Source organism: Nannobrachium achirus (genome assembly GCF_963921795.1).
Source record: "Nannobrachium achirus genome assembly, chromosome: 11".
Classification (NCBI taxonomy): Eukaryota; Metazoa; Chordata; class Actinopteri; order Myctophiformes; family Myctophidae; genus Nannobrachium; species Nannobrachium achirus.
Window position 1 is genome coordinate 18,855,839 of NC_137820.1, and position 16,052 is coordinate 18,871,890.

The following is a 16,052-nucleotide window of genomic DNA, read 5'->3' on the forward strand; positions in this document are numbered from 1 at the left end:
TTAATCTGGGAACTAAATCTAAATCAATAGCTTTCTTCACAAATGTGTTCATAAAGGTGTCTAGTATCACCTCTGAAATTTGTCAAACCCAACTCCCTTGACACTTTGTGGGAGCGAATCAAAGTTGGGGGTATCCCGAGGGCCTGGGATTAAAGGGGGAAAAAATAAGAAATGGCCAATATGAACGTATGAGGTGTGTAGTTAGGGTATTTTGGGGCTGTTGAATCCATTCCAACCATTAGTTTTCAGTTAAAATGATTCCTTGGCCATAAAATAGGCCTAATTGGCTAAGGCTTAGCCAGTCATGTCATTCAAGTTCACCTGTTTCCTGTTAGTCCCTATGTTTTAAACCCTGTGTTTGAGTGTTCCTTGTCAGATTGCATCATGTTATCCTGTGTGTCATGATGTGTGCTTACCCGCCTGATCTTGAATAGTTTTCATGAATTCAAACCCTACTCCAACCATTTTTTTGTATTGCCAATATTATGTCTCATGGACACACAAAAGTGGGTGTGGCCTATTTTATGGCCAAGGAGTTATTTTTACTGAAAACTAATGGTTGGAATGGATTCAGCAGCCCAAAAATACCCTAATTACACACCTCATACGTTCATATTGGCCATTTTTTATTTTCCCCCTTTAATCCCAGGCCCTCGGGATACCCCCAACCAAGTATGTCAAGGGAGTTGGGTTTGAACACCTTTATGAACACATTTGTTAAGAAAGCTATTGATTTAGATTTAGTTCCCAGATTGATGTAGCAATCGGCTAACTTTCCCCTCACTATATTTAGTAATAGATATTACACCTGATTTTGTCTGAGAAGTTGGGACCTCGGTGGAAACCCCCTATGGACCTCTGGGTGTCGCCACCTGACCTCTCTTTGAATACTGATCTAACACCTCCAGCTATGGGCTTGACCAGCACGCCCTCTAGCGATCATCAGCTGAAACCTCATTTCTGCGCACCGTGTGTGATTGTTTCCATAGATACCATTACACAAACTTTGCTTGTGGTATTAACCAGCACTAGAAGTTAACCTAATAGCGGCAATCATTTTATTTTAGTATAACATCTGATATGGCTTATACCAGAACTTACCACCATAACGTGCGCCTAGGAAACTGGAACGAAGACCTATACTTGGAAGAGGTTTGTTCAGAAGAGTAGGCTATTTTTTTCCCAGGCCGATTAAGGACCCATTAGTTAAAAGAGAGACTAAGCAGGGACAATATATTGTATTGAATTGTGCTGCATGTTACACTTTAGATTACTGCATGTTACACTTTAGATTATTATTGAATTATTTGATAGCACCATTGTTGTGTACATTTTTGTTATATTTTCTGTTAATATGTAATTTTCAGACATTTAACCACTAGACCCTCACTTGGTAGAATTGACCTTTGGCTCTACTTCATGGTCTGTATTTTCCTATCATCCACAATTAGCCAATGTACAAGCTCACAACACCATCCTGTATGCCTTTTTTGGAATATGTTTTCCCTAGAATAGGGTTCACAACACCTTAGTGACTCTGACTGAGGACCCCTAGGGGTTCCAGACCCCCTACTGAAGACCTGTATTTTGAGGCAACAGTTAAGTAGTGTTAAAATTATAAAACCATAGCCTTTCGACTGTAGGCCTAACTTATCAATTTTTCTACTGTAGCCTTTGCCTGCACTATGTCTGCTCTGAATAAATCTTTACATTGTTGTCCTTGTGATGTTTTTAAGAAAAGATCTGTTTAAACATTTGTGAAATTATACACAATTATTCTATCTATAGATTTATTTATTTAAATCTATAAGCTCATAACACATCACAATACAACACTGGCTATTTTTGAATAGTCAAAGTAGCTATAAAATAGTAGGTTAAAGTGGGAAAACAAATTTGACTGGAGACCCGCTGGCTCCCCCCTATGGAGCTTGGGGGTCCCTGGACCCCCAAAAGCAGAATCCTATATGTAACCAATAAGCTTGTAATGTGTTTTCATTTGCAGGATTCATTGAAAGAGTTTTTGGAGAAGAAAGCAAGGGGGGAGCTCACAGTGCAGAAAATAGACTTCCTCAAACATAACATTCTGAGACAGGTAAACAGCTGACCAATATTAGGCTAATTAGCCTTCATTCAAGAGCTTTTCATACAGTATCTATCTTCAATTTTATGTTAATAAAGTCATCCATGCCATGCAAAAATATCATTATTTTATTACATAATTGCACTGGTGACCGGTATCCCTGTCGTGCCCTTGTGCTGTAGGTGAATCTGTCTGCTTCAAAGGACGGTGGGTTGCACATTGGGGACGTTGTGATGTTGGTGAATACAGGAGGACCAAATAGGGAACGCAGTGCAATCAGTATCAATGCAGACGTCAACAGCTTGTCAAAGGCTCCTAATCCTCTCATTCAAGCTCCGTGTGGAGTCACTGCTGGAAGAAGTGTACAGCCCTGCACACGTACTGCCTTCATTATCACCAGGTACACACATGCGCACGCACACACACGCACGCACACACACACGCGCGCGCACACGCACGCACGCACGCGCGCGCGCGCGCGCGATATTGTAATGTTATTTTATGAAATAAATGTGTAGTAGTAGGCCTAAATGTTTAGGTTTTTCACTTTCTACTTTCTTGCCTATGTAGTGAAGCATACTACCATAAATGTGTGTATAACCATCACTTTAAGTTTGCATTCACAGCACACATCAATATATGTTTGTAACACTGCTTCTCTGTGTTCAGTGTAGATGGCAGTCCGGAGGGATCACCTCTAAATTTTGAGCAAAGTTTTGCTCTGAAAACAACCAGTGGGTTTGGTGGAGGGGTGAGTCACCTCAGTACATAGTAAACACACTCATGGACTTCTAAATATGAGGCACTGGAATTTGCACCTCATTAACTAGGCTATAACAGTACCTAAATAGATCACATTCTCAGTCACCAGAGTTAGGGACATACATACATTCTGCCAGTGCTCTTGACCAAGGCACTGTTCTCAGAGATGGAGCTGGTTCCTGGGAGCTCCTCGGTAGTTATGATGGGTCAAGAAGAGACATTTATCCACAGGGATTAATAAACCACTGTGTGGTTGTAAAAATTGTTTCCCCTCGCCCTTCAGCTGTATCTGACCAGTGACCTGCGGACCTTTCAGAAGGTAGGCCTTCATTCATTTATTATTTCAGAAGAATGAAGAGTGAAACTCAATTTATTTCGTAATTATCGTCACATGGACAACATGTATGTTCAGTTTGTGGATAGCAATCATAGTTGACCTAAATAACGTATTTTATCTCCCTGCTTGATGTTTTTCAAGCAGGGAGCATTGTAGCAGTCAAACCTAAATACTGTGATTTGATCCAAAGTGTGCTAAGGTGTCTCGCCTCCAGGAAGTGACTTTGGAGGAGGATAATTCTTTCATTTCTTGGTGGAAGATTGTGCACTTTGACCCCCAGGAGAGGCTTGAATATGAGGGTCTGCCTGTCCCTGTAAGTCTGATTCTCTCACTTGTCACATCTTTTCTCTACTCCCCCATCATTATCATTCATTGTCACAAAAGGTTAGTTTATACATAGAGCTATATTTTCGTCCATGCCTTACCCCTTATGCCTAAACTTCTTTGCCTTTTTTTTAATATACAGTATATATATAGTCTATTATTTTTAATTCACAGAATACCGAATACAAATATGCATTAATAAACAGATGTATCATGAATAAAAATAAGAAAAATAAAATATGGCCTTTTTTTACCATTTTGAAAAAAATGAGTATAACATAGTTTAACATCGACACGTTGTGAGCTTGTAGATCGGCTATTTGAAGTATTATAAAAAAAAGGCAAAGAAGTTTAGGGATAAGGGGTAAGGCATGGACAAAAATAGGAATGTCTAGCCCTGACCCATTTATCTATTTATCTACCCATTTATCAAATCGTAAATATGTCATCATACTTTATGTTTTATTATTCACAGAAATAAACCTAGATAAGCGCTTTATAGTCTTGGAATGTCGTGTTTGGGAAGGGACCAAGGGCATACTATACCCATCAAGTATTTGCCAGCATTATTCAGAGATTGTGTATAGCGATTAAACACCAGTGTATTATTTTAACACATATTTTGTACCTCCCTCTTTGTATCCCTACAGGCGAATGCCCAAGTACTGATCATGCATTGCAAGACAAACCAGGCTCTTGCTGTTCTCAGTGACCAGAAGCTATGGTAATTTATCTTTTCAATTTAAAATAACGTCCAATAAATCGGCAGAGTAGTGCTGCAGCTGACAGTTCTGTCTGCAGGACCACGTATGGCAACGAGTACGAGGTGACAGCCCACACTTTCCTGGACTCCCACAGAGCCGAACAGGACAACAACCACTGGATGTTATCAACTTGTGACCCTGCAGGCGAGGGACTTTTGCTTCTTGACCGTCCACAAACCGCAGACGAAGTGACAGAGCTCCCACTCGCAGAACCTAGTGCAAGTGAAAACAGAGCAGAGTAATATACGTACTGCAACAAACTTTTTAATATATTGTAAATATGCCAATAAATGTGGGTTCTCTGAGAATGGTTTAATAATTTGTTCATGGTGTAGCTATTCTTAAGGAGTTGAAATGTTTATGGTATTAACGTTGTAGAAACAATGGAACACTAGAATTAAAGGGATAGGCTAGTTCAGCCCAAAATTATTTTATTTCTATCGATTACCCCATTGTGACTTGAATTCATGTGTTTTTGTTGCATCCCTAAGCCAAAAGAATTGGTGACCAGTAGTGGTTTCCTATGGAGATACAAAGAGACTCCTTTGTGTCTCCATAGGGAACCGCTGTCGTCATCAAATTATTGGCTTAGGGATGCAACAAAAACAAATAAATATCCACGAATTCAAGTCTCCATGGGGTCAGTAATCGCTAGATTTTTATTTTTATTTTTACTATCCCTTTAAGCAAATAAACAGTTGCTTTCTACTGGATAAGCAACACCATGAGAAAACAGCAGATCACGAAAGATACATCCTGCAGATGACGCATTGAACAGTGATGGGACCTGGGGTCAACCTGGGGTCATCTGGTGTATCAGTTCTTTCTAGAGATGTTACCGATCAATCGGCAATGGATCGGATCGGGCCGATCAAAGCATGATCGGCGATAATCGGTGGTTTAGATCAAAAGGTAAATTCACCGATCCGATCCGATCGGTGCATCTGATCAACCAGCCGTTCAGTATGCCCACTTGAGGCCATTTTGGGGTATTGATTTCCACAGTGCTGAAGGAATAATTAGTTACTGCTATGATAATAAATACATAGTAATGCTGGTAAATAACTATAAGGCAAATATATAAATGAATTCATGAGTGAATGAATGAAATAAAGTTAAAACATTAACATTTAGAAAATATAAATAATAACTTGATCAGATCGGTGATTGATCGGGATCGGGTGATCAAACTTTTGTGATCGGTGCTCGGTGATCGGTTCCAAAAAACCTGATCGGACCATCCCTAGTTCTTTCAATATCAGATTACTCTCACTCAGGCGACCGCCGTGGTTGATCAGATCTTGCATTCTAGCACTATCTGCCCTCTTGATCAAAGGCCACGTAGTGGCTTTCTGTGCAGCTTGACTAGCAGTTCTGATGGCCTTCCCCTTTGCCTCTCCGGTGAAGTCCAGTAGTGTAAATGCTTTGTGGAGAGAATGCCCTGCAAATCCTTCTCGAAAGCTGTGTCTATGTTGTCCTGGGTGTGAACTTCAGCTGCATGCCCAGAACTAGTCTCCTGTCTACTGATATGTCTGATGACATCTAAATTAAATTGTCTAAAACTGTGTGGAAACTATTTTGGGAAAAAAAAGCATTGCAGAACCAATCTAAAGAGTTTTGGGCAGTCCTTCATATTGGGATGGTATAAAAGTTTCAAAGCAGTGTGCGCCGGTTTTAGTGCTGGTTTTCTCCATCGTTCAAGCCCCATACAACGAATTTAGATTTACCCAAAAGGACAGTATAAGTAGGCAGAGATCTCTGATCATCTGGCTACAAAAGAAGGCCAGGTCTCTCTTCCACTTGTCGGGGGCAGTGATGAGAAGACCAGACTTTGTTCTAGCTTGTAGGTGAGGCTTACTAGTAAGCACGGTAAACATGAGGTAATACATCAAATGCATAGAATTAGTAATCTAGAGTCATAGGTAAATCCAATAACCTATAATATAGTATAATCAATAGTCTGTACATTGAAACTATACACACACTATAGGATTACAGGTCTACAAATGAAACTGGCATCTGTCTTCTCTCTGGCTCTGAGGAAAACTATGCTCTTTGACTAGTGATGACTCTTACTGCTGCTGATGGCCATGGCTACACTATGGTAACACTCAGCGACTGCCTTGAGAACCTGGTCATGCCGATAGTACCTGTTTCAAATATTTTTTTTTTGGGCAGCTGCTAAGGTGTTCATCTTTCAGAAAGAGTGCAGGAAAGTGTCTCACTTTCTTGGACTTTAGAGTCTCATATAGACCGCTTGGACTATGATGTTGGACCAGGTGATCTTTCTTTGCAGTGCACTCCACTTTCCCACAATGTTCCTTCCTTCCCATATCATCCTGTTGAGTGTTTGGATCCTTGGAGCTTAATGGTATCAGTGACACCATTAATTCCTCAGAAAGGCCATTTATCGCTGTTACTGGTGCCATGATACAGAGCAGTACTGCTCAGACTGCGGGGTAGGTCAGGTCTAGCCACCTTCGCAAGTAGCTGATGATCCTCCTCTTCAGAGACTTGACTGTTATTGGCACTACATACTGTACACCAGCAAAGGCCACAAGGTCTGGGGTAGGATGGAGTTCTGGTATATATCCAGGCTTTGAAACGCCTATTACTTGAAAGGCAGTCAATTGTTAAAATTTCACATTTATTGTATTATTGTTTTGGATAGAGGGTTATGAAATGTGCTACACGCCCCCATTGTGATAAATCACAATACAGTCTGTAAGAGCCAAATCACTATTAACCTGTTCAATTAATTGGTGTGACCAAGGGGTGGCGCTGTGCGCTATATAAGGGTCAAGTAGTTCATGGGCACCTTTGGGAGGTTTTGACCCGGAAGGGCAAAAGGTTTTTGACTGCAAGTTACCTGTTTGAATGATGTGGCGCGAGTTGTTTGCAGTAAATGTTTGATTATTCACCTGTTTTACCTTTTGGCACGGTGCAAGTAATAAATACACCATATGCATGAAGAACTTGCCTGCATCTTATATTTTGAACATTACAACCAGGGTATAGAGGGTGTGCCAAATGTAGTTCTAAGAGCGGCCATTTCTTGGGTAAACACAGCCTTACACAGGTGTTCTGATTAGACTATAGCATTAGTTCTATGCAATCAAACAATTGAAACACCTGTGTTTTTACCCAAGAAATGGCCGATAAGGACTACAATGACGTAGGACCACGGCGCGTCAGCCAAGTCCAACGACGGGTTCAACGTACTCCTCGGAAGCGCGGGTAGGAGAAGCCTTGTGCAGAATGTGCACACCAACACCAAGACATACACACATAACATCTCTTAATCGGTAGGCTACACAGTGGTTTGATGGATGGTGTCTATCTTGGCCAGGCTTTTGAATTGTTTGGCCTCCTTAAGAACACTTCTTTTTGCAAACCACATACCAGATATGGACCAATAAGACAGCATTGAATCCTTAAATAATGCTTTTTATGTCAATATCATTCATGCAAAACTGTTATTGATTATTTTACACTTGTGGAAAGGCCAGTTGTGGTGTAGGCCTAGGCTTAATTATTTTTCAATTTGTGTATTAAAAAAATCAAACCTCGTTCGAAGTGGAGCTGTGAATTTGAGCAGTTCCAGATCTATGCTTTTGATTCTATGTGTTTTAGATCTATGAATTCTAAGTGTTCTATATATAAATTCTATGTGTTCTAGATCTATAAATTATGTGTGTGTGTGTGTGGGTGTGTGTGTGTGTGTGTGTGTGTGTGTGTGTGTGTGTGTGTGTGTGTGTGTGTGTGTGTGTGTGTGTGTGTGTGTGTGTGTGTGTGTGTGTGTGTGTGTGTGTGTGTGTGAACTGTAAACTGTTCCTATGAGTGAGTGGTGAGTGTGCCTGGCCTGCACAAAACAGCGCCCCTCCTTTAACTAGTGTGTTGTGTGTGGCCACTCAAGGTATTGCCAGACTACGGACACGGCCAGCCACCCAGCCACCCAGCCAGCCACCCAGCCACATACCCACGGACATACCTGTCTATTGGGAGCTTGTGTTCCACAGCTCCAAAAATACTTGACCAGTGGTTCCCAAACCTTTTAGCTAGAGACCCAAAAGGGAGACGTTTGCCCATGACCCACGCGTAGGTGCCATACTGATGCAACTGCAAGTGCAACTCTCCAGCAGCAGAGGGCGACTCTTAAACGTAGACTGGGACAGGACAAACCAGCCTGGTGGTGACGCAGTTGACACAATGATGAACACTTGAACAGAGTGGACTTCGGCAAAGTGGAGGTAGGTAATGGTATGAAAGTGCAAATACGTAGGCCTATTAGTATTATAAGCTATACACATGGAATTGTTGGGGTAGTTCTTGTTGTCAGATTAAGTTTTTATCTCACAAAGGTGGCCTACTATAGCGCAACATAATTGCTGACTCCTTGTCCTTGATACAAAATGTGAGTAGCCTACAGCCAGGTATAGCCTACCTTTCACACAGTAGCCTAGACCTACTGCATAATTTTAACAAAACTTTTCACGTATTTTTATAATTAATTTAATTAGGCTGGTTAACAAACTGTCCCCTTCAAAACATTATGCATTATACATTTTCTGGCTAAAATGTAATTGACCCTCCCAGGGCTTTAGATTAAATTAGCTTAGTTATAAATATTCCAACTTTCTGAAATGGGGTCTCTAAATTTAGAGGGGGGGAAAGTAAATAGACGAAAGGAATGTGTTTTTCTTATTTGCTGTTAATATAACCATGACATTATTGCTTAATTCTTCCCTCTATAGGCCTATAGCAGCTGAAAAAAAATAAACTATGTGCATTCTTCCCATATAGGCAATGTGACACAATAGCCTATTCAATGAGACTGCTGCAGCATATTGAGCTGCAAATCGTCTGAAAATGAAATCAGACACATTCTTATTTTAATTTCAATTCAGTACCCTATCCTATTATCTAAAATATAATGAACACTGCAGTTATATGCCTAATAAATACACTAACGCTTGTAATTATACTGAACAACTAGGCCTATAAATTAATCACAATCAGAATCCTCAACAACGCCCATTCCATCCATGCGCTGTCCAGACTCAGAGGGTGATGTGAATGACTGACAAATGGTAGACTCGTTATATCCCATTCCCTGGATGGTCAGTCTCGCTGTGATTGGATAATTGGTCGTCATGCACCTGTTACAAATGAGGAGGATGATATGATATATTCAATCAATGTAAACAACATGAATGATGAACAAAACATTTTTGAGGAGATATTATTGCCTAAATAATTTCCTCATGGTTCAATTATAGGCTTTAATATATAGTGAAGAGAGATTTGACTCCGCTTTAACTCTTGTTTAGCCTAATGAAACTCTAGTTTTAGGCCTACTTATAGCCAGAAACCTGTCAACTCAATGGCCAGTGGTGTAAAGTAGCCTAACTATAGACATTTACACTACTGTAGGCTACTCAAGTAAAATGTTGTTGACTTTGAGGTAGGCCTATTTACTTTACTTGAGTATTTCTCCACTATACATCTCTGAGGAAAATAGACCTATTATAGGCCTACTTTTACTCTACTACAATTATTTGAAAACTTTAGTTACTAGTTATTTTGTAGATTTTGATTAGCCTTTTATTACAAAACATAACCTAATGACTCTGTCTTATAGCCTCATTTCATTTCATCCATTTGAAAATAGCCAATCTACAAGCCCACACTGATGCTACACATTGAGATCTTGTAGATCGAAAAGAAAAATCCGCAAATTTCTCAAAAAATCAGCTCCATGAAATGCGTTGGCAGATTCTGCTGGCACTAATGCATTTCAATGAGAATGGAGCTGTTTTTGCAGAAATCCTCTACTGGCAGCAGGCAGGAAACCGCTCCATCATTTAAACATTTGCGGAATCGGGAATCCACTATCATAGGTAGGTAGCCTACAAGTAAAAACATTGAGTACCTTTTCCACCACTGTTGATGGCCAAAGGAGCAGTTGCCTGACAACCAATTAGCTAATCACAGCGCTGCCGACGTCCCTCCCTCCCGGCCATGGGATCTATAGACTCACTCATGATAAATACAGTCCTGGTCCAGTGCGCACTCTTGAATGAAACTCCGTGACGGATTTTCCTTTGGGCTTATGACGACGGTGTCCAGACAGTAACATATCATACTGTATAGTGCACAAACTGCAACTGCATAGGATTGAAGGTTTGTAATTACACCTGTTCAGTTCACTTCACAGGAATGTAGGCCTCAAAACAACAACACAACCATATGCTACACAATATAGATTAATTTATATCAAAAACAGGCCAGGACGACCTCCTCACTTAATTGTATTAAAACAGTCACTAACATTAGCCTGACTGGATTTTCTTTTATTCTTCTTCTTGCATGGTTATTTAAGTAACAGGGGTTATAACTGAGGGGTAGCCTATTATAGGATATATATAGGCCTACAGTAAATTGTTTGATTGATTGAAGAAGTTTGCATTGGAAAAGGTACATTTTCATGACATGAAACCTTAATGGTTACTCTATATAACATTGAATGACAGACGGATAGAACTCAGTGGGCTACTATGCAGTAGATATGAAAGAACAGTGCAAGAAAATATATAGATATTTCACATTTACAATAGAAGGGTCAGGTCAAATGATAGATAGATACTGTAGATAGATAGATGTTAAGATAATGACGCACTAGTCTAGAGCATTATAAAGAAAGTCCAAATGTAATAGCCTATCAGATGAGTAGTAGACTATTAGTCTAATTCAAAAATGTAATTCAAAATGCAGTAATTACTGACATGCAGTAATGCCAGTAATTATTAGACCTCCATATAGGCTCTTTCCACTATAAGTGTCATAGCATAGCCTATAGCCTATTTTCAGAGGTGTTAATAATGCATGTGGGTCTATGAGTCGATACTGTTCTTTGTCAGTTTAAATTGTATTGTGATATACTGCCAGATCAAATTCCTACTATGTATGAACTGCATAACCTCTCCTGGCATTAAAACGCCTCTGGGTTCTCTGGTGCGCTGTGTTCCGTGTTGGTGTAGTGTAGCTACTCCACTCCGGCTTTTCCCACAGGCTCTGGGCTACCTTAAACCGTGTCTCTATGTGTGTGTTTCTGTGAGAGAGAAGCCGACTCTTGTTTACAGCAGTGATTCTACGGAGGGGGAGACCGACAGCCTTACCGAAAGGCAAGTCGTAGGATTTTCTGCTACTGGAGTTTTCTGGGCAAAACGGATACAGAAAATGATCTCTAAACGGACCCATAAATAGGACATAAATGATTCTAACTCCACCCTTAACAGAAGCCATCTAACTGGAGGCTGGAGACCCGTTCTCTTGCGTGGCACACAAGTCTTTTTTTCTCCCCTGCTGCAAATCCCGACCGACGGCAAAGATAAGAACACGCAGAGGGGTGAAAACGGGGTGAAATTGGTGAAGCGATTTGTTTTTCCCGACGGATTTCTCTGGCTCGTCTGCTGAATGGAATAGGCTAAAGATTTTCATTCATTTTCTTCTTTACAGCCACCACCCTGTGGATCTGGACGTGTTTTTCTATTTGTAACCCATTTCCCCCCCACATACAAGCTATCCACTCGGAAATTATCGGGCGACATTGGAATTATCCCTGGTGGTAATAACAATAACAAACACCCATCTGTTATTACCAGCCCTGCTCGTACATTTACTGCTGTTTTCAAGAGATGGAGACTGAGGATGGGGATTATTACCATCTATCGAGTAAAATCAGTGGCGTGCTTGCCCAATCAGCCGACGTCAAACTATTGTGTGTTTGGCAAAAATAACAAACTGTTTTAGTGTATTCGTTTTTTTTTTATATAGCCTATATATATAATTCAAAGGATATATAATATAGGCAACAGCCTATGTTTTTTTTACTGATACAAGGGCAATAGTGGGTTTGTAGGCTAAAGCCTGTACTTGGCCAGACAAGACGTTTTCTCTTTTTGCTGTTTTTGGGGGGGCTTGGATAGCCTACGGAATCTTTTAATTTATCCACCTTGCCAAGTTTTTTTTCTTCTTTTTTTTCTTTCTTTTTTCTTCGGAGACTGGAATAACTAACAACAGGAATGAGATCTGAGACACCGAGGGGTAGCCCGACCTTGTTTTGGGGTCTGATGCTGACTGTCTCCACAATATGTGTATGGTCCGCAAATGGAGAGAGTAAGTATCACGATGATGCTGTTGCTGTTATGTACAGAGTTAACAGTGTTTGGCTTGCAAACAATTACGACACTAGCCTATTTGTACGCCTATATATCGCCTACCATGATGCAAATTGTGTATCTATCTCCCAGATGCGTCGTTTCGCCGGCATATAGCTTGTCAAAATGTGTCTGGATTCTCTGGAATGAGCAGCATTGCCAGAATTCATTCGTGGCATTTCGTGCATATTTGTTCAAACATGGTTAACAATTATTTGTTGTCTATGTGTGGGTTCCGACCGTACAAAATTGATATTAAAGTCCAATCGACCTCATGGGATCGTCCCCAATATTGCTTGTTGCTTCCAATAAATAGCTATAGGCTATAATAAAATAAAAATAAAACAGTCATCATTACGTGAGCTAGACTTTAACCAAGGTTGAATTGTGTTGTTTAATCTGTTATGAGCACTTAATAAAGGCATGTTGTTAATTCACGTTGTAATAGCGAAGAGGTACCGGCCACATGTCACCCAGTTCTTCAGCATTGAAGTAGCTGGATGAATCCATGGACCACTGTTGAAGGTTACTACGACCATGTGGCCATTTTGCATTTCCTAGTGAACATGCAGGGGCCAGGGGACAAGATATGCTTTTATAGACCACGGAGTATTCCACACTGAAATTAAAATAAAACATGGTTTGACATTTGATTCCCATACAATAATTGAAACAGCATAACGGTCTATAACGAATTAAAAATGTAGTAGTATGCATAAACACATTAATTAATTCTAAAATGAAGCAGCTTTCACCATAGGCTACTTTGAATAGTGAATAGTAGCCTATATCGTTTTTGGTTTCTTAATATAAGGAAGAGGTTCTTTATATAGAAACCCTTTTTTAAATGTTTCGTTTCCCAGAATAATATTGAAATTGTAGCCAATCTGCATTTCACATGTTACAGTAGTAGGCCGAGTGTAACTAATGATGTAATTATGAAACTATTTATTATTTCCTGAATGTAAACCACGTTTCAAATGTGATAATAACCATGTAATATGCGTATGACATGTTTCCCCACGCCATTCCTTGTTTGTGCTTGAGTTCCCTGTGCTGCTGCCACTGACATGACCTATAACGTTTCTTTTCTACCCTAATCTATATTGTGAGCTTTTTACTTTTTTTTTTGTCACTGATCTTTATATTTACTAATTAGTGTTATCTAACACATTGGTTCTCAAAGTGGGGTCCGGGGACCCCCAGGGGTCCTTGAGGGAGTTCCAGGGGGTCCCATGATTAGGAGCCAAATGGACCATTAGGGGTTTGTAACTCTGAGAGTGTACAAATGTACACAGAGTCATTGATTTTACAATAATAGATTAAGTTCTCAGAGCTATAAATAGCATTAAATGGGGGTCCGTAGCCCTAATGCATGTGAAACTGGAGGCCATTGAAATTAAAATGATTGGGAATCACAGCTATTTTTAGAAAACCTTCTCTTCTGGGAGGTCCCTGGCGTATCTTTTCAAATAGGGGTCCGGGGTCTATATTGTGAGCTTTAAAGCTTGCTTCTTGTTTTAGTCACTGATCTTTACATTTAGTACATTAGTGTTATCTAACAGCACATTGAACATGTAGTATTAAGCTGCTTAGTGGAATCTCCAAGACTAAAGACCATGTGCCTGTCTGAAAGCTCTAACAAGCACTGAGTCATGTCTTGAAAAATCACTGTGCCAAGTAACACAAATGTGTGATTTGGTAAAGCCTTGTTCTATCTATGAGATCATATTAGTGTACGTTAATAAATGTGAAAAATAAAGGTTTGTGAATCTGGTCACAACCATAGTAAATATATAAGGCACACATGTTATAGGCTATATGTATTTGAGATCAAATATAGATCTTATGTAACTGGAAAGTATTTATTGTAAAATATTGTTCTTCAAATAAGTGGCATTTCCCCCAAATTGATTCTCTATGTTCTAAGTTTAGTTTAGTTTACTTCACACCCAAAACGGCACCATCGCTTGACTACTAATCAATGATTAGGAAAACATGCATTAGAAACTGCATGGTGCGGCTTCACTGCTTGAACCCACAGGTTATGGTGTGCTGCTTGTTCATGGAATATTTGTGTAATTTGTGTGATTATGTGTGTGTGTACATGACATTAATGAGTGTTTGTATGCTTTGAGGCGATGTGTGACGGTGAAGATGGCTTGACATGGGAAAGAGGCGTGTGACTGACCTCTATTTGCATTCCAATAGAAGAGAAAGTTCATTCAGGCCTATTGACCAGTAGCTGGACCAGAAACGCGGGTGGGAGGGGGGGGGGGGGGTAGGGGTCCTTTCTCTGCACCCCACTGGGCCACAGAACACCACTTGGGGGGTTGGTGCTCAAAGATGTTACTGTTGAACTTTGGGGCGTCACACCAAATTCTGGGCCCTGGGTACAAGGATTGACTGTGGGCCCCCCATGAATGTTAACTATTGAAAAATAGCAGATATACAAGCTCACAGCGCGGCACCGAGTGCCGCGCTGCAAGCTTGTAGATCTGCTATTTTTGAAAAAAAAATGTGTGCAAGAAACCATGTTTCCATGTCAGTGATGCTCAAACTCTTTCATGTCAAGGACCCCTAAAATGATATGAATTTGGCCACGGACCCCCATCTCAAAATATTTAGTTCCAGGGACCATCCCCCAGAAGCAAAATTTGAGTTACAAATGTTTGCTTAAAAAATACATATTCAAATATTTGCACACATTTTCACGACTTTTAAAAAATAGCAGATCTACAAGCTCGCAGCGCGGCACTATTTTTCAATAGCTAAAGTTACTAGGGCCCCTCCACCTTGGGCCCTAGTAACTCAGTCCCACTTTCCTACCCCTTGTGACGCCCCTGCTGTTGAACTCTGGGGCACTGTGGTCATTCTCCATCAGGCCATTTCAGAACAAAGAGTTCAAAGACAGGAACTGTGCAGAATATCAAAGTAGCATTCAATTTCCCCCTATTTCTTGTATTATTATTTAGGCCTGCATGTTCACTTCACTGGACTACGAGGTCAGATTTTCCAGGTTTTATCATCGGTTGCAAATGCAGATAGATGGAAACTAATAGTTGTCCTAGGCATAAGAAGAGCTGCGTTAGGGGCTGAATACTTTTTGCTCTGTGTGTTTTAATAATCTGTCCACACCAATAAAATGTAATTAAGCTCCCTTTTAACTCTCACCACAGTAAACTTTCCATGCCATGGCTTCCAAGTATACAGCAAACAAGTCTCCATGATTCAGAGAGAGAGAGAGAGAGAGAGAGAGCAACTGAGACTCTGTGTTTGGAAATAGAATGTACAGAAATACACTCGCAAGGGAAACAGACATGGTTTTGTTGATTGGAAGAGTAGAGAGTTTGTGAACTGTTTTATTGGCTTTTGCTGTTCACACGGGCGGTCTCTTGATGGCCTGGCGGCACAGGCTGATGGCTTTCTCCAGTTGAAGTTCAGCCCTTGTCTACCAGCTGGCACATGCTCCTTTGGGCCACCATAGGTCAGTGTTTGACTCTGTTGACTCAGTGGTTTGATATGTCCAACAGGATTCAGAATAATAAATGCATAGCTGGAAT

General features: G+C 40.4%; 2 protein-coding genes across 2 annotated transcripts in view; both read left to right on the forward strand.

Annotated features, from left to right (window-relative positions):
- Window positions 1-1,080: 1,080 nt before the first annotated feature.
- On the forward strand, window positions 1,081-5,782 carry cfap161 (cilia and flagella associated protein 161; the record flags this gene model as incomplete). Its single annotated transcript, XM_080736922.1, has 9 exons — window positions 1,081-1,152; window positions 2,006-2,095; window positions 2,266-2,483; window positions 2,753-2,834; window positions 3,129-3,164; window positions 3,373-3,495; window positions 4,157-4,230; window positions 4,308-4,458; window positions 5,765-5,782. 9 exons carry the CDS (start codon window positions 1,081-1,083, stop codon window positions 5,780-5,782), a joined length of 864 nt encoding a protein of 287 aa, XP_080593048.1.
- Window positions 5,783-12,354: 6,572 nt separating this feature from the next.
- Window positions 12,355-16,052, forward strand: part of igf1ra (insulin-like growth factor 1a receptor) — a gene marked incomplete at both ends in the record, with an annotated part of 148,875 nt that continues 145,177 nt past the window's right edge. Inside the window, one exon of the mRNA XM_080737362.1 lies at window positions 12,355-12,448. Within this exon, the coding sequence (XP_080593488.1) occupies window positions 12,355-12,448 (94 nt within the window). The remainder of the gene's footprint in view (window positions 12,449-16,052) is intronic.